Genomic DNA, 19,904 nt, shown 5'->3' on the forward strand with positions numbered 1-19,904 from the left:
CTCCAGACAGAAACCATTAGGATCTACCTAAAGCATTGGACTTTACCAGCCCAACACTGATTTCTAAAACACAGTCCCTTGGTCCCTTGTTGTCTGCTCAAGGTTGGGTGAAGGGTGATAAAGGCATCCCTCTGGCTCCCTAAATTGCCCTAGGCTGGTTGCACTTGGGTCCCCCAGTCCATGGGCCCCACAAAATCCTAGTGACACATGGCCAAAACGAGTTCAACTCCCCAGAGAGCAGGTGTCTGCCAGATGCCATACAAGTGGAGAGATTCAATTCATTGATATGGTAGGCCTGGCCTTGAGCTCCCAAGTGTGATCCTAATCTCCTTCTCCTGGTCTCTCCAGAGGGCTGGAGTTTGATTTTCTGCTCGCAGTTGGGGGATAGATGACACACCTGTCTGTGAAAGCTCCAAATGATCAATTCACAGGGGCTGGTGGGCCCAGCCCAACTGAATTTTTTCAGAGTTCGCCTGACATTGCAGTTCAGTTTATCCTCCCTCTCCCAAGTCGGAGGCTTCTCTCCATGCAGTGTTCCTTGGAGCTGGGGGAAGGATGACATGGGCAGCTCTTTCCTTCTTGCTCTCTTCAGTGTGACTTTTCTTATGATTATAAAAACATGGAGTACTGCAGTCTCTCACCTGGCTCCCATTGCTCTTGTGAACATGAGTGACTTGGTGTATGTATAGTCTTCACATTGATGTCTGTGTTGGGGGATGGTCACCAGAGCCTCTTACTCAGCTACCATCTTGGCTCCCAGCCTAATCAAACATTTCTTGAGTGCCTACTTGACTTAGCTAGACACCTCTCATGAGAGTAAGTGTTGTGTCTGGGAGATATTCTTTCCCAAGAAGGTGACTGTGCACCTGTGTCTTTCCACGATGTCAAATTCATTTATTAAACACATACAAAGAAATTGATTATAGCAAACACACAGGGTTACTTAGTAATGTGTATCACTCTCATCAAACAAAGAGATGAGGAAAAATAAAAGAGCAGAGTCCATAGACTGTGATGCTCCAGGCAGGCAGATGTCAAATTCATCCAAGTTATGGTAAATCTGGATAGACTTGGTTGCAGACTCTCCCAAGCACAGAGTTTCATGACAGCTGCCAGCTGACAAAGCTGAGCACCTGTGTACCACAAGGTCATAATGGGCCTGGTGCACTAAGTCAAGGTTCCTTCTTTTCTAGGTCATTTTGGGTGGAGCTATCTCCATATTGGGGCTCTTTGATATGCACTTTACGTCATTCTTGGCACTGCATCTTATATCAAGGTTTCTGGGCTCAAATCTCAGCTCTTCCCACAATTCCAACTAATGCATGCCTAGGGTGACAGCAGTGGTGGCTGAAGTAGTTTGGCTCTAAATGGGAGAATTGGATTTAGTTTCCAGCTCCTGCGTTAAGCCTGGCCCAGCCCTGGCTGGGGAGTGAACCAATGAATAGGAAATCTCTGTCTCTCTGACTCCTTCTCTCTTAAATAAAATTAAATAAGCAAATAAATGAAAAAAATTTAAAGACAACAAACAAAAGGATAGGCAGATACACATAGTATATCAAAAGGAGACAGTGAGGAGTGGGCATTTGACCTCATAGTTAAGATGTTGCTTGGGCCTCCCACATTCTGTATCCAAATGCCTGGGTTTGAGTCCTAGCTGTCGCCCCCCCTCTTGCGGAGGAACGTCACTGGACCCTGCGCTGTTCTCTTTGCCCGGCCCTTTCCCAGGTTTGCTGCCGTTCCCCCACTCGCAGAGGAATGACGCCATCCCGGGCTAGCTGCCGGCCCCTCCCCCACCTCCGCAGAGGGGCGGCACCACCCCCCCCTCCCCCCCGCCGCTTCCCCCGCTTCCGCGGAGGAGCGGCACACCGACAGTGGGCTCTCTCAGGGGCTGCTCAGATGTTCCTCAGATGTTTCCCGGTGCATGTTGTCTCTCTCCTCCTTTATAGTCCTCTTCCACCAATCCCAACTCTGCTGCCCACACACTGAGCACGCTGCTCTCCTCCAATCAGGAGCAGGATCAGCTCCTGCAGTTTATCAGTCAAACTGGTGAGGCAGCTGTGTAGAAGTTGTTTGCTGTTGCTCAGCGCCATATTGTGGGAGATCAAATGCATAGAATTAGTCTTAGTTCCAGTAATTTAGTCTAGTCTCAGTTGCTCCCCACACTAGCTCCACACCCAGTTCCAGCTTCCTACTAACGTGACCCTGACAGGCAACAAGAGATGGCCAAATGGTTGGGTCCCTGCCGCACACATGGGAGAACTGGATTGAGTTCCCCATCTGCAGCTTTGGCCTGGCCCAACCCTAGCTGTTCCTGGGCATTTGGGGAATGAGCCAGTGGGATGGGAGCTCTCTCTGTTTGTCTCTCTGCATGTATCTCTCTCCCCCTACTTCACCTTGTCTATCCCTCCCTCCCTCTCAAAGTAAATCAAAATGTTCCACTTTGACCATGGCCTTGTCTAAATATGATCAGAGTCGGTGAACTCAGGGGACTTCCATAGCCTTGGCAGCTCATGACAAGAGCCTAGGGTGATTACTGATGCCATAAACAAGAGTGTCAATTAGTTAAGTCAACAACAGGAGTCACTGTGCACTTACTCCTCATGTAGGATCTCTGTCCTTAGTGTGCTGTACATTGAGATTTAATTCTATAACTAGTACTGAAACAGTATTTTTCACTTTTATGTTTCTATGTGGGAGCAAACTGTTGAAATCTTTACTTAATGTATGCTAACCTGATCTTCTGTATATAAAGAGAAACGAAAATGAATCTTGATGTGAATGGAAGGGGAGAGGGAGTGGGAAAGGGGAGGGTTGCAGGTGGGAGGGACGTTATGGGGGGAAGCCATTGTAATCCATAAGCTGTACTTTGGAAATTTATATTCATTAAATAAAAGTTAAAAATAAAAAAAAACACATAAAAAATTTTAAGAGAGAGTAAGTAGGAATACTATGTAGAGGTTAAAAGCCCCTATTATGGCCTCAGACCTCTGGATTCTAATCCTAGATCCACAAATTTGCCAGCTTTGTAGAGTTGGCAAGTTAGTCAGCATTCCTATGCCTGTTTTCTTATCCAAACATCAGTGATATCAACAGTACCTCCACCTCAATAATTATTATGAACATAAAATGCCAGTATAAAGCTCAGTATAATGAGTGTCATAACTTAAGCAAGCAACAAATGCTAATTATTAGTTTTCTTTGTAAGACCAACTTCCCTTGTGGAGATATCCTAAGCATCATTCAGTTGGAAAGATTGTGGAAGGAAGACCTTGAAGATTAAGTAGAGGAGTTTGGATTTTTGTCTTGTAGACATAGGAAGGCATTGAAGGTGAGAAACACCCCATAGCCCTTCTGTGGGAGAGGCAAACACCAGGAAAGACTTTCAAGGTGGCCCCTGCCTCTCTCAGAAGATTTAGCTGAAGATCCTCCCCTTCCTGGAAGACAGGTTTCTGTGTGTGTCACCAGACACACATGTACTTGCACATGCACACACACACAATGGCGTACAACAGGGCCACTGTCTTCTGCATTTAAAAGCCAGGGTAGTGACAGAAAATTGGCCGTTCCAACTGTTGAAATTAGATTTCTACAGAATAATAAAAACTCCATGTGAATGCCTATTTCACGTAAAAACAGTAACATCGAGTTGTTGATTTTTTAAGTTAATGAAAGTAACTTTTCTATTTCTGATTGAATGAATGGCTTAATGATCACTGGCCACAGATGATAGGGCTATTACAAAATGTTTAAAGAAAAGAGTCCTAGCACTTTAAAATTGAAAATCTGAAGAAGTGAGATCATTGATGTATAACTCACTTTATGTAGCTGTTTATGACTGATCAAGATGTTTGTATGTTGATATATATGAAGAGTTTTCAGATGTTGAAAAATATCCAATAATATTGGAATCTGTATAGTTATAGACAGAATTGTGGTGTTTACATAATGAAGGGCATTATCTGACTATAACAGCTTTTGAAAAATGGAAAAATATACAGAGGAGAAAATAAGTCAATATGGAGATAATCTCCTGTGAATTAATAATGAATAACTCTCCTTTCAGTCTTTTATTTTTATTCATTTATATTTTTTATTTTTGTAAAACAGAGATTGTAGTCTATCTCACCACTTTATAACCTACTTTTTTTACTGAAAATATTTCTTATGGCCTTTCCTTATCAAGAAAATGTTTAATTTTTCATCCATAAATGCTCTATAATATTTTATTATAAAACAATTTTTATAGAACATTTGAGTTGTTTCTAATTCTTGCTGATGGAAATAACACTTCAGTAATCATCTTTGCAAGTGATGTTGTTTAGGTTCTGATGTTTCTGGAATATGTCAGAATGAAAATTATTTTTATCAGATAGTAAGCACTCTCAAATTCTTATTATATAATCCCCTGTTTCATTACAGATAGGCTGTACCTCTTTGCTCTCCCATAAATTACTTTTAAGAGAAGCTATAAATTATTTTTAAGAGAAGACTATCAACCCATTTTCCTTTTCAATTTACCATCTTAAATCTTTCCAAGAGAGTTGTAAGAGACATGTTAATTATAAAAAGCATGAATAAGAATTTGGAGCTGAAGGTACAGGAAGGTTTCAGGTCTGGCTTCCACAAGTGATGTGTATCGGCTTGCAGCAGGGGAAGAGCTGACTATACGCTAGACTCTGGAATACTGTGGGTTTGATAAGCTGTGGCCTGTGCTCTGGGCAGTGGTACCGCAGGGAGTTGAGCCTAGCACAGTCTGCATGACCCTGAGGAGGAGAGTGGGGAGAGGATGAGGGAGGGTTGTGTGGTTTGACTTAGGCAGTAAAGATGAATGTGCAGTATTCAAGCTACCTTTTGATGAGGCTGGTAAGCCATGGACTTATTCCCTTTCAGGTCCTGTGTATCTAGAAGATGCTTATGGGATGTGAAGGCTGGAGGGGACCTCAGGGACTATCTAACCCACAGTATTCCAGAGTCTACCATATAGTCAAATCCCTGCCAGGCATGAGACCCCACCTCTGGGGCTTCATGATACAGAGGTCTGGCCAGCAGGCGAGCACTTGACATTACCAAGAGCAGCTTCTCTGCTTCCTTCCAAACAGCGCTGAGCCTGTGAGGAGACGAAGTCTCTGAGCGCTGCATTTGTTTACTATCAAACCAAGGGCAGCACTTAACATGCACAGATTAGTAGCTGGCGGAGAAGACAGCATATGAAGCAAAATGTGACCAGAAGAATAAAAAGTCATTTTAATCAGCTTATGTCATAAGATCTTTATGATAGCAGCTCTTCTCCCTGTCTCTTTCAGGTGGCCTTAATTTGAACCCCTTAAAATTCCTTGTTTTTGATTGGAATTGGAGAGATCAGAAGCTGAGGAGAATGATGGACATTCCCGAGGTAATGTGTAACTAGCCATTGCCTTTAATCATCTTTTGTTCAATGTAAACCCAAGTTCAAACACAGTAATAAAGTCTTTGACATGAGGAGCCAGCACGTTCTGGCTTTGAAGATCTGTATCTTTTAAATCCAAGGTAACTACAGTTATGAAGGTCACCACTTTCCCTTAAACTTAGCTACAGCCTTTCTGTGTGTAGTACTGAAAGAATCTGAAGGACTTAGCACTTTTTCATCTTTGGCTGTTTTTCATCTTTGCCTTTCACCCTTATACCAATGTACTTCAAAAAGCTTGTGGAGAAGGTAAGTTTGAGATGAACATTTGAAACAGCAGTTAAGGTGCCACTTGGGATACCAGCATCTCATTTTGGAGTGCCTGGTTCAAGTTCCAACTTCACTTTTCATTCCCACTTCCTGCTAATGTGCACCCTGAGAGGCAGCAGATGATGGCTCTTGTAGTTGGATCTCTGCCACTATCTGGAGACCTAGATAGTTAAAAGCACCTGGCCTCAGTCTGGTGTACCCTGCGCTGGTATGCGCGCTGAGGATGAAAGAGCTTACTCTCTCTCTCTTTCTCTGTCTTTTATATAAATAAAAATATAAAAGATAAGTTTATTTTGATGCCCCACAATCTGAAATCTATGCATAGTTTTTACATAATATAAATGTTGTGGGCCGGCGCCACGGCTCACTAGGCTAATCCTCCACCTTGCGGCGCCGGCACACCGGGTTCTAGTCCCGGTCGGGGCGCCGATTTCTGTCCCGGTTGCCCCTCTTCCAGGCCAGCTCTCTGCTGTGGCCCGGGAGTGCAGTGGAGGATGGCCCAAGTGCTTGGGACCTGCACCCCATGGGAGACCAGGAGAAGTACCTGGCTCCTGCCATCGGATCAGCGCGGTGCGCCGGCTGCAGTGTGCGCTGGCCGCGGTGGCCACTGGAGGGTGAACTAACGGCAAAGGAAGACCTTTCTCTCTGTCTCTCTCTCACTGTCCACTCTGCCTGTCAAAAAATAAAAAAAATAAATAAAAAAATAAAAAAATGTTGCATAGCCGGCACCGCAGCTCACTAGGCTAATCCTCCGCCTGTGGCGCCGGCACACCAGGTTCCAGTCCCGGTCGGGGCGCCGGATTCTGTCCCGGTTGCCCCTCTTCCAGGCCAGCCCTCTGCTATGGCCCGGGTGTGCAGTGCAGGATGGCCCAAGTGGTTGGGCCCTGCACCCGCATGGGAGACTAGGAGAAGCACCTGGCTCCTGACTTCGGATCAGTGCAATGCGCCGGCCACATTGCGCCGGCTGCAGCAGCCGTTGGAGGGTGAACCAACGGCAAAGGAAGACCTTTCTCTCTGTCTCTCCCTCTCACTGTCCACTCTGCCTATCAAAAAATAATAATAATAAATAAATAAATGTTGCATAAACTTTTGGGAGACTCCTCGTGTATGTACTTTTGCCCAGGGTGGGGCACAATCTGCCTCATTATCAGCATCTTCAAAAAAAAAAAACTCATTTACTTGATTTACAAAGGTGTTTTGATTTTATGGGGTATGGAAATTTTTTGCTGTCTCAGTGGATTAGAAATGAATACCTTTGGCCGGCACCGTGGCTCACTAGGCTAATCCTCCACCTTGCGGCGCCGGCACACCGGGTTCTAGTCCCGGTCGGGGCGCCGATTTCTGTCCCGGTTGCCCCTCTTCCAGGCCAGCTCTCTGCTGTGGCCCGGGAGTGCAGTGGAGGATAGCTCAAGTGCTTGGGCCCTGCACCCCAAGGGAGACCAGGAGAAGCACCTGGCTTGCCATCGGAGCAGCACGGTGCGGCCATTGGAGGTTGAACCAACGGCAAAAGGAAACCTTTTTCTCTGTCTCTCTCTCTCACTGTCCACTCTGCCTGTCAGAAAGAAAGAAAGGAAGGAAGGAAGGAAGGAAGGAAGGAAGGAAGGAAGGAAGGAAGGAAGGAAGGAAGGAAGGAAGGAAGGAAGGGAAATGAATACCTTTTTGAATACAGCATTAGATTTTAATATATATATTTATAAAAAGCAATCCATTCCCATCATAATGTGAAAATTTGATTTTGCCACCTAGTATGTTATCATGGAGGTAATTTTTCAAACTACCCTGGTGCTTCAGAAAAACTCTTAGGAGGAAAATTGGTTTGCACAGAAATAAACATGGCTGTCAGGCATCAACCAAGAATAAATCATGACTGTAACCATTGAAGAGGCTTAGAATTAACTCCTCAATGCATGCTGAACTAATTTACCACATAAAACTACATCCTCAGAATGGCCAAGCCCAGTTATAATTGATCAGTGTATTATATCAAATACTAGTTAAGATTAAAAAACAATTTGCTCAGGTCCCTTCAGACACATACATGCATACATACATGAACACACACACATAAACACACACATAATCTCTGTCTCTTTCTCTCATACTTTTTTTTTGAAGATTTATTCATTTATTTGAAAGTCAGAGTTACACAGAGAGAGGAGAGGCAGAGAGAGAGAGAGAGAGAGAAAGGTCTTCCATCCGATGGTTCACTCCCCAGATGGCCCCAATGGCTGGAGCTCCACCGACCTGAAGCCAGGAGTCAGGAGCTTCCTCCAGGTCTCCCACATGGGTGCAGGGGACCAACGACTTGGGCAATCTTCCGGTGCTTTCCCAGGCTGTAGCAGAGAGCTGGATCGGAAAAGGAGCAGTCGGGTCTCAAACCGGCGCCCATATGGGATGCTGGTGCTTCAGGCCAGGGTATTAACCCACTGAACAACAGCACTGGCCCCTCTCATACATTCTTCCCCAATTCACTGGTTTTTAAAACTTACTTAACAAATTTTAAGGCTGTGTTTGATGATTTCAGTTATTCATGTCAAATCTGAAAATTGCATTCAAGATTTATAGACACTATCAAATGACCAAGCATACATGTCTTAGGATTTCCTGAGGGCATGGAAAGAGAGAATATATTAGAAGGTGTATTCAGTGAAATAAGAGCAGAAAACTTCCCCAGAAAGGGACATCCAAGTAGAGGAAGCACATAGAATTCTTAATAGACACAATCAGAAAAGTTCTTCACCATGACACATTATAGTCAAACTTTCAACAGTAAAATATAAAGAACAGATTCTTAAAAATGCACCAGAAGAATGCCAGAGAACCTAGAGGATCCCCCATCAGACTAACAGCTGATTTCTCATAAGAAACCATAACAGGCTAGGAGAGAATGGAGAGACATAGTCCAACTCCTAAAACAAAACAAAACAAAAACCTGTCAACCCAGAATAATGTAGCCAGAAAAGCTCTCATTTATAAATGAAGGTGAAATAAAGACCTTCCAAAAAAACCAGAAATTGTATTTGTTACTTGTCCAGCCTTACAAATGATTCTTAAGGATATGCTACACAGAGAAACAGAGAATGATAATCATCATTATGGAAGAATGTGAAGGCAAAAAAATCTCCTAGTAAAGTACAGAAGAAATCCAAAGCAAACAATATGAGACTTATGGAAAAATAGTAAGACCAAATCATTACTTATCAATAATAACTTTGTGTAAATGGCTTAAATTTCCCAATTAAAACATACAGACTGGCTGAATGCATCAAAAAGCAAGATCCATCTGTTTGTTGCCTACAAGAAACACACCTCAAATCTTGCTTTTCTCTCTGCAAAAAAAAGAAAGAAAGAAAAAACCCACACCTCACCAACAAAGACACATGCAGACTGAAAGTGAAAGGATGGAAAAAGATATTCCATGTTAACAGAAAGCAAAAATGAGTATGTGTGGCCATCCTAATATAGACAAAATAGACTCTAACACAAAAGTTGTTAAAAAGAGACAAAGAAGGGCAGTATGTAATAATTAAGAGATCAATTCAACAGGAAGATGTGACTATAATAAATGTATATGCACCCAATGCCAGGTGTCTTGCTGTTTAATACAAGTGCTAATGGTTCTAAAGGGAGACTTAGACTCCAATACAGTAGTAATGGGGGACTTCAACACCCCACTTTCATCAATGGACAAATCAACTTCATATAAAATCAACAACAAACAAACAAACAAACAAAAAACAGAGCTAATCTACACTGTGGACCAATTAGACCTAATTGATATCTACAGAACATTTCATTCCACAGTTGAAGATCACACATTCTTTTATTCAGTGGATGGAACATTCTCTAGGATAGACCATATGCTAGGCCATAAAACAACTCTCAGCAAATTCAAAAAAAGTTGAGATCATACCATATGTCTTTTCCGACCATGATGGAATGAAACTGGAAATTAACAATTTAAGACTCCCTAGAGAGTTTAGCCTTAGAAAAGATGCTTGTATTATAACTTTTCCACCAGGAAATATTCTCACAGCCATCTTAGTCTAAACAGTCATTCAAATTCAACCCTGGCCTAGTGTCCTCATTATCAATGGCTGACATACTTGTAGGCAAGTGTCAGGCAGTGTGAGGACAGCCCCAAGGTGCTGAAAGTTCACACCCAGATTCCTTCTCTGAAGAGGTACCTATAGTTGACTGAACATGGTGGCATACAAAATATTGACCAAGACACAAGTTTTGTAAATTCATACGTGGAATAATAAATGCATTTCTTAAAAAAAAAATATTGACCAAGAATTTCTGAGTCAGTGATGGGGACTGGATTTGTTGACAAAAAACTGTGGAAACTTAAACTTTGTTAGAAGAGCCAGGTGTAATCAATGTGGTCAGGAGAAAATAACTAAAGCCAAGATGATACAAATGGAGGCACTGAAATAGGAAAGACTTTCAGAAAAAAGCTGAGGCCTTTTTAGTGCCTATTACTGGCAGTGTAAGACTTGCAGTAATGTGAGCTGGTCCAAAAGATCAGAATGTAACATGTGTAATATTCCAAAGTATGCTAAACTAGAAGAAAGAACAGGATATGGTGGTGGTTTTAATGAAAGAGAAAATGTTTAATATATAGAAAGAGAAGAATCTGACAATGAATATAGTGAGTTTGGAGATAAGAAAAAAAGAGAGGAAAGGCAGTTGGTCCTCCATCTATAGAGAAGAAGTTGAAGACAAAGCATCAGAAGGAGAATAAGAGGATGAGGATGAAGATCTTCCTAAATATATATTAGATGAAGATGAGGATGAAGATGATGCTGATCTCTCAAAGTATAATCTTGATGCCAATGAAGAAGAAGACAGTAATAATAAAAAGAATTCTAGTAGATTAAGTCACTCAAAGCCTCAATCTTCACATTCACATTCTTCATCACACTCATCATCTCTCTTAAGTTCAAGGTCTAGGTCTAGGTTTCATTGAAGAATTTCTTCTGGTTCACAGTCAAGATCTTGTTCCAGTTACAGAGAATGTTTGAGATCTTGTGGGTCGAAATCAAGATCCAGCTCCAGGTCCCACAGAGGCCCATCCTCCCCATGAAGATCTTCAAGTTCATCATCTTCTCCTGAGAAGAACAGAAAGAGAAATCATTCTAGATCTTCTTCATCTAGTGATAACAGAAAAGACAAACAAGGCACCATCATCTTCTGGGTCATCCCATTCTGGTTCCCATTTAAGTTCAAAAAAGAAATAATTGTATTAAAATTTATATCTCTAAATAAAAGAATCTCTAGAAACTATGCAAACACATGGAGACTAAAGAACATACTTCTGAATGAATAGCAGGTCACAGAAGAAATCAAAGGAAAATCAAGAAAATTCTGGAAACATGAAGATGACAATGCAATATACCAAAACTTATGGGGAGGAGGGTGTGGTGCTATGGTGTAATAAGCTAAGCTTCTACCTACAGCACCAGCATCCCATACAGACACTGGTTTGTATCCTGGCTGCTCCTCTTCTGATCCAGCTCGCTGCTAATGTGCCTGGGAGAGCAGTAGAGGATGTCCTGAGTGCTTGGGCTCCTGCACCCATGTGGGAGTACCAGAGGAGAGGCTCCTGGCTCCTGGCTTTAGATCAGCCCATCTCCAGCCATTGCAGTCATTTGGGGTATAAACCAGTGGATAGGAGACCTCTCTCTCTCTCTCTCTCTCTCTTGCTCTCTCTCTCTCAATATAACTCTCAAATTAATGAATAAAATCTATTACAAAAACTTATGGGATACGTAAAAGCAGTGTTAAGCAGGAAGTTTATAGCAATAGGTGACTATGTCAAGAAATTGGAAAGGCATCAAATACATGGGTCATCAGTGCATCTCAAGGACCTAGTAAAACAACAAACCAAACCCCAAATTAGCAGGAAATAAAAATTAAAATTAGAGAAGAAATAAAATTGAAACAAAAAATAATACAAAAGATTGATAAAATGAAAAGCTGTTTTTTCAAAAAATAAGATCAATACACCATTGGCCTACCCCCCCCAAAAAAAAGACCTAAATCAATAAAACCAGAGGTGAAAAGGGAGATACAGCAAATGATACCACAGAAATAAAAACAATCATCAAGAATTACTAGACAGCCATTTGCCAACAAATTGGAAAATCTGGAAGAAATGGATAGATTCCTGGATATACAATCTACCAAAATGGAGACACGGTGACATTAAAAACCTAAATAGACCAATAACCAAGATGGAGATCGAATCAGTAACGAAGACCCTCCCAACAAAGAAAAGCCCAGGACCAGATGGCTTCACTACTGAATTCTATCAGACTTTTGAAAAGGATTTATTCCAGTTCTTCTCAAACTATTCAAAACAATTGAAAGGGAAGGAATCCTCCCAAACTCCTTCCAGTATCATCTTAATTCCAAAACCAGAAAAAGATACACCAAAGAGAGAAACAATAGACCAGTATCACTGATGAACATAGATGCAAAAATCCTAAACAAAATACTGGCCAATCAAATCCAACAGTATATCAAAAAGGTCATTCACCTGAACCAAGTGGGATTTATCCCTGGTATGCAGAAGTGGTTCTTCATATGCAAATCAATAAATGTGATATATCACATTAACAAATTGAAGAATAAAAACCATGTGATTATCTCAGTAGATGCAGAGAGAGTACTAGATAAAATACAATATTCTCTCATGATAAAAACCTTAGGCAAATTAGGTATAGAAAGAACATTTCTCAACCCAATCAAGGCAATATTCAACAAACCCACAGCCAGCGTCATATTGAATGGGGGAAAACTGAAAAGTGTTTCCACTAATATCTGGAACTGAACAAGAATGCCCACTTTCACCATTGCTATTCAATATAGTCCTGGAAGTTTTAGCCAGAGCCATTAGGCAAGAAAAATAGAGAGATACAAATTGGAAAGGAAAAACATAAATTATCACTGTTTGCAAATGAAATGATTCTATGTAGTGAGGAACCAAAAGACTCCACTAACAGACTATTGGAACTATTGGAACAAGAGAGTTTGGTAAAGTTGCCAGATATAAAATCAGCACACAAAAATCAATAGCCTTTGTACACAGAGACAATGCCATGGCTAAGAAAGAACTTGTAAGATCATTCACAATAGCTATAAAATATTTAAATATCTTGGGATAAATTTAACCAAGGCCGTCAGAGATCGCTACAACTGGATCTCTCATGCAGAAGTATGAAACTAGACCCCTATCTTAAATCTTACACAAAAATCCACTCAAAATGGATCAAATACCTAAATCTATGACCCAATGCCATCAAATTACTAGAGAACATTGGGGAAACTCTACACTGGCATAGGCAAAGACTTCTTGGAAGAGACCCCAGAAACACTGAGAATCAAAGTCAAAATTGACAAATGGTATTAACAAGCTGAGATACTTCCACACTGCAAAGGGTACACTCATCAAAGTGAAGAAGCAACTGACAAAATGGGAGAAAATGTTTTCAAACTGCACCTGATAAAGATTAATATCCAGACTCTATAAAGAGATGAAGAAACTCAACAATAAGAAAACAATCCAGTTTAAGAAATGGGCAAAGGACTTGAACAGCCATCTTTCAAGAGGGGTAATTCAAATGGCAACAGACAATTGAAAAAAAAAAAATGCTGAGGATCACTAGCCATCAGAGAAATCCAAATCAAAACCACATTGAGGTTTCACCTAACCTCTTAGAATGGCTCTCATACAGAAATCTAAAAACAATAAATGCTGACAAAAATGTGGGGGAAAAAGGCACCTTAATCCATCGTTGGTAGGAACACAGACTAGTCCAGCCATTGTGAAAGACAGTATGGAGATTCCTCAGAAATCTGAAAATAGATCTACCATATGACCCAGCCATCCCACTCCTGGGAATGTACCCAAATGAAATGATATCAGCCTATTAAAGAGTTATCTGTACCCCCACATTTATTGCAGCTCAATTATCAGTAGCTAAGATAAGGGATCAATCCAGATGCCCATCAACTGATGACTGGATAAAGAAAATGTGGTATATATACACTATGGATGGATCACTTCTCGGCCTTTTGGCTAAGATCAAGTGTAGTATATATACACTATGGAATACTACTCAATGATTAAAAAAAGAATGAAGTCCTGTATTTTGCAGCAAAATGAATGCAACTGGAAACCATACTTAGTGAAATAAGCCAGTCCCAAAAGAGATAAATCTCATGTTTCCCCTGATCTTTGGCAACTTAGAGTATAAAAATATAATGTGTATGAATAAAATTGACATTTTGAGATTTTAGCACTGTTGATTATTATTGTCTCTACTGTTGTGGGACAGTGTTTTTTTTTTTCTTTATACTATTTGTCGAATTGTTATTGGTCATTTAAGCTTATTCTAAAACTGAAAATATGTCATTTTAATAATTAAAAGAAAAAAATAAAGTAAGGAGGAGGATGGATGGGAGCATGGGCTAGAGGGAGGGTGGAGCGGAAAGTATCACTATGCGCCTAAATCTGTATGTATGTATAAAATATATGAAATTGTTCACCTTATTGAAATAAAAACATTAAAGTTTTTTAAGAAGTTTATATCACAAAAGATTTAATTTGAGGTCAGTCACATGAGGCATTGTTTGATGATTTCAGTTATTAATGTTAAATCTGAGGAATTCATTAGTTTTCTAATTATAATTAAGAGAAATAGCATCCAAAAAATCTTGTAACCCATGTTATCTTTACTATGTTGATGCCATTATGAACAATTTTCCTAAACAATAAAATCCTATGCTACATATCATCTGGGTTACATAAAGCACACTCTGAGGTCCTTGAAATACCTTGGCATAGTATTTTACTTTGAATGTCTGCAAACAAAAGCACACTCAGGTGAAACTCATGTTTTGTATAGTAATCCTCCCTTTGTTTATGTAACTGTTTCAGCTGCAAATCAAATGTGAATTAGGACTGTTGCTCTCTCTGATTCCAGCCATAACAGCTGTGTGAATACCAGGGAGTCCAGATGACTGAACTGATTCACCAAGACCATCTTTTCTTGATCTTAACGTTTTGTTTTTGTTTTTTTTTTTCTTGTTTCGTTTTCTTTCATTTAGATAAGAAAAGAGGTTTTTGAACTTCTGGAAATGGGAGTACTCAGTCTATGCAAGTCAGAATCTTTAAAGTTGGGCCTTTTCTAAGTCTGGATCCTAATGAAGATTACAGTTTTCAACATGGAACTGCAGCTTACTGAATGACTCCAGCCCATGGCAAGCATTCAGTAACCAGAAACATCACTGGGAATGTTTGGTGGGGATTCTTTGACAGAAACGAATCTGTCCTTTCGCCAACTCTCGTGTATAATAAAGAGTCACTGGCTTGTCTGTGATCTCTGTTGAACGAGCTGTTTTTCTCTTACCAGCTGGCCTGTGAGGTGACTATGCTAACAGTATAACTATGTATGTCTTATTTATTTACTACTTCTGTTGTTTTGAAAAAATTTCAGACTTACAGAAAAGTTGCAAAAAAATAGTATAAATTCCTATGTTCTCTTCCCCCAGTTTCCCCAATGTTAGCATCTTGTGTAGCCATAGTGCAATTATCAAAACAAAGAAATCAATATTGGTACAGTACAGTAAACTAAACTAAAGTTTTTCCATTGATGTTCCACATTGCTATTAGTTGTTCTGTCTCCTTGGTTTCCTCAGAATGGTGACATTTTCTTGGTCTTTGTCTTTCATGACCTTCATTCTTTTGATAAATATGCTCAAGAATTTTCTTCAACTTGCTCCATGTATTGTTTTCCCGCGATTTGATTGAAGGTACCCATTTTTGGCCCAAATACCACACAAATGACATGTCCTTCTCAATGCATTTTTGTCAGCAGACACATAAGGTTACTCGGTCTCCTTACCATTGATGCTGTCACCTGGTAAGTGTGTTGTCTGCCAACTTTCTTACAAGAGAGTTACTATTTTTCCTTTTATAACTCAGATTTATTTTGGAGATATTTTGAGGCTAAAAAAAATCTATTTTTCCTTAAACTTCTGCCTGCTATTATGAGCAACCACTGATAGTTTTTGCCTGCAACAGTTGTTAACTGTGGCAATTTATATTTCTGTCTCCATCAACATCTGTTAGTTGGAGTTCCTCTGTAAGATAAAGAGGTGTTCCTTTACCCTGTTTACTTATTTGCTCAGTTATTTATGTACATGAATAAGAATGTTTATTTTCTTCAATTGGTTATTATGCAACACTGTTGATTTTTGTTTTGTTGCTCAAATTCATACTTTTCCTATTCAGATAAGTCATGTTGGTTGATTGCCCTCTCTGTGCCAAGCACTGTTTACTGCTTTCCCTTACATGTAGTAATGTTTAGTCACTGAAGTAGTACTGGAGAAAAGTGGTATTATTCACCCCTTATCAACTATGAAACAATCTAAGAGATACACTAGTTTAAGCAGAAAAACTACAAATCAAACCCAAGTCTTATGTTCACTTCAGGATACCATATTGTTCACTGGAGACTCAGATGCCATTGCTGATATATAAAGCCCACCTTCTGATTTTGTGAAATTTTAACTTCATTGACTATAAAATCCAAATCCAGCAAATCACACATCCATGCATATCAGTGACTTGTCACTTATGCACTGCCACAAGTTGAAAGCCACAAACAGGTATTCACAGAAGAAAGAAGACTAGATTCCATTCTCTAGAATCCTGGCTGGAGCCCAAAAAGTTAAAGGAAAAATGCCATTTCAGAATAAAAATTCATTAAAGCTATAGCTAAATTTAACCCTATTATTTTCATTTCTTTAACCGTAATAAGTGAGATGATCTTGGCCAATGGAAAGAACATGATAGGAGCCAGTGCTGTGGTATAATGAGCTAAGCCTCCACCTATGGTACCAGCATCCCATATGGGCATCGGTTCATACCCCAGCTGCTCCTCTTCCAATTTAGCTCTCTGCTATGGCCTGGGAAAGCAGAATATGGCCCAAGTGCTTGGGTCCCTGCACCCACATGGGAGACCTGGAAGAAACTTCTGGATCCTGCCTCCTGGCTTCAGATCAGCCTAGCTCCAGCCATTGTAGCCATTTGGGAAGTGAACCAACAGATGGAAGACCTGTCTGTCTCTCCCTCAGTCTTGTAACTATCTCTCAAATAAATAATAAAAATATTTTTAAAAAATAAAAGGCATTTAGCTTCCTGTCAAGTGACATGTTTTAAATTAATCTGGAAAAGACTATCTAGCATAATTATGAGGACAGATTTGCAGTAATTCTGTGCTGTCTGAATTCAACCAGGGCCAATGTTGTGGCACAGTGGGTTAAGCTGCCACCTGCGACACTGGTATCCCATATCAGCACTGGTTTGAGTTCTGGCTGCTCTACTTATAATCCAGCTCCCTGCTAATATTCCTGGGAAAGCAGAAGAAGATGGACAAGTGCTTGGAGCCCTGTTGCCCACATGGGAGACACAGATGGACTTCCAGGCACCTAGATTCAACCTGGCACAGTACCAGCTGATGCCATCACATGGGGAGTAAAGCAGTAAATGGAAGATCTCTCTCATTCAGTCAGTCTCTCTTATCTCTCCCTCTTTCTCTGAAACTTATATTTTTCAAATAAATAAAGAAATCTTAAGCAAATTCAAACCAACCCCATCATGCTGCTATTGACTTGCCAAAACCAAGAAATGAGACTATCAAGACCAGTACATGTATATGTAAGTATGTGTGTGAATCATATATAACCACTGCTGGAGCATATACTATTTATGTTTCTTTTCTTTTTTATCTAAGGTATACAAACTTCATGCATTTCATATATACAAATTTAGGAACATAGTGATTCTTCCCACCCTACCCTCCCTACCACCCATACTCCCACCCTTCTCCTTCCTCCCTATCCTATTCATACTCTTATTTTTACAAAGATCTATTTTCAGCTAATTTTATATTCATAAGATTAGCCCTACACTAAGTAAAGAGTTCAACAAATAGTATGAAGAAAAAAATCACTGTTTTTCAACAGTTGAGACAAGAGTTGTTCAAAATCACATCTCAAAGTGTCAATTTTACTCCTATAGATTACCTTTTAATACTTTATTAGTTGCCACACATCAGAGAGAACATATGGTATTTGACTTTTTGGGATTGGCTTATTTCACTAAGTATAATGGATTCCAGTTGCACCCATTTTGTTGCAAAAGAAAGGATTTCATTTTTTTAACCACTGTATAGTATTCCATAGTGTAAATATACCACAATTTCTTTATCCAGTCTTCAGTTGGACATCTGGGTTGATTCCATATTCTAAGTATTGCAAATTGAGATGCAGTGAACATGGGGTTACAGATAACTCTTTCATATGCTGATTTCTTTTCCTTTGGGTAAATTTCCTGGAGCGGGATAGCTGGGTCATGTGGTAGGTCTATACTCAGATTTCTGAGGTATCTTCATACTTTCTTCCACAATGGCTGCACCAGTTTACATTCCCACCAACAGTGGATTAGGATACCTTTCTCCCCACATCCTTGCCAGTATTTATTGTTTATTGATTTCTGTTTGAGAGCCATTCTAACTGGGGTGAGGTGAAACCTCATTGTGGTTTTGATTTGCATTTACCTGGTGGCTAGTGATCCTGAGCATTTTTTCAAGTGTTTGTTGGCCATTTCAATTTCTTCTCCTGAAAAATGGCTTTTTAAGTCCTTTGCCCATTTTTTAAATATTCATTTATTTATTTGAAAGGCAGAGGTACAGAGGCAGAGAGAGAGAGAGGTCTTCCAGCTCACTGGTTCACTCCCCAAATAGCAGTAATGGCTGGTACTGCACCTGTACAAAGTCAGGAGCCAGGAGATTCTTCCATGTCTCCCACAGGGGTGCAGGGGCCCAAGCACTTGGGCCATCTTCTGCTCTCCCAGGTCATAGCAAAGAGCTGGATCAGAAGTGGAGCAGCCAGGACTCAAACCAGTACCCATGTGGGACGCCAGCACTGCATGAGGTGGCTTTACCCGCTACACCACATTGCCCACCCCACTTTCCCATTTCTTAACTGCATTGTTTATTTTGTTGTTGTTGAGTTTCTTGAGCTCTTTATAGAGTTTGGATATTAATCTTTATCAGTTGTGTAATTTGCAAATAATTTTTCCCATTCTGTCAGTTGTCTCTTCACTTTGCTCTGTGTTCCCTTTGCAGTGCAGAAGCATCTCAGCTTGTTAATACCATTTGTCAATTTTGGCTTTGATTCTCAGTGTTTTTTTTTTGTTTGTTTTTGTTTTTTTTTTTTTTTTGTCTCTTCCAAGAAGTCTTTGCCTATGCCAATGCAGAGTTTCCCCAATGTTCTCTAGTAATTTGATGGTATTGGGTCATAATTTAGGTATTTGATCCATTTTGAGTGGATTTTTGTATAAGGTTTAAGATAGAGGTTGAGTTTCATACTTCTGCATGAGAGATCCAGTTTTCCCAGCACCATTTGCTGAATAGACTGTCCTTGCTCCAGGGATTGATTTTAGCTCCTTTGTCAAAGATAAATTGGTTACAGATGTGTGGATTGATTTCTGGAGTTTCTATTCTGTGGTTCTACACATCTGTTTTTGTGCCAGTACCAGGCCTTTTTGATTATAACTGTCCTGTAGTATGTCTTGAAATCTGGTATTGTGATGCCTCCAGCTTTATTTTTGTTAAGATTTCTTTAGTTATTTGGGGTCCCTTGTGTTTCCATTTGGAGTTTTGCATTCTTTTTCTAGATCAGAGAAGAATGTCCTTGGTAGTTTAATTAGGATTGCATTGAATCTGTAAATTGCTTTGGTAGCATGGACATTTTGATGATATTGATTCTTCCAATCCATGAGCATTGAAGATTTCTCCATTTTTTGATTGTGTCTTCTATTTTTTTCTTTAATGTTTTGTAATTTTCATTGTAGAGATCTCTGACAGCGTTGTTTAAATTTATTCCAAGGTATTTAAATTTTTTTGTAGTAATTGTGAATGAGATTGATCTTAGAAGTTCTTTCTCAGCCATGCTGGACCTACACTGTTATATAGTGTGTTTATATCCAGTACTTAATAGGAAAAAGACATTGAAATACGAGACAATCCCAAATAAACAAAATGTGCCTAATAAAACTATCTATACAGTGGTTAACAAAAAATGAAGGCAAGAATTTTTAAAATTGCTCTTTAAA

At 40.0% G+C, this 19,904-nt stretch overlaps 1 protein-coding gene and 2 pseudogenes across 13 annotated transcripts in view; all 3 read left to right on the forward strand.

Moving 5' to 3' along the window:
• CMSS1 (cms1 ribosomal small subunit homolog) overlaps positions 1-15,102 on the forward strand; it is a 407,069-nt gene extending 391,967 nt beyond the window's left edge. For all 13 annotated transcript variants that reach the window (XM_008267053.4, XM_008267052.4, XM_070071983.1 and 10 more), the window contains 2 exons: positions 5,304-5,392; positions 14,831-15,102. In XM_008267053.4, the coding sequence (XP_008265275.2) occupies positions 5,304-5,392; positions 14,831-14,914 (173 nt within the window). In that variant the 3' untranslated portion in view covers positions 14,915-15,102. The remainder of the gene's footprint in view (positions 1-5,303; positions 5,393-14,830) is intronic.
• LOC138849445 (zinc finger Ran-binding domain-containing protein 2 pseudogene) lies at positions 5,666-11,078 on the forward strand (annotated as a pseudogene).
• LOC127483023 (U2 spliceosomal RNA) lies at positions 13,780-13,867 on the forward strand (annotated as a pseudogene).
• Positions 15,103-19,904: the final 4,802 nt, after the last annotated feature.

Source organism: Oryctolagus cuniculus, chromosome 4, assembly GCF_964237555.1.
Source record: "Oryctolagus cuniculus chromosome 4, mOryCun1.1, whole genome shotgun sequence".
Classification (NCBI taxonomy): Eukaryota; Metazoa; Chordata; class Mammalia; order Lagomorpha; family Leporidae; genus Oryctolagus; species Oryctolagus cuniculus.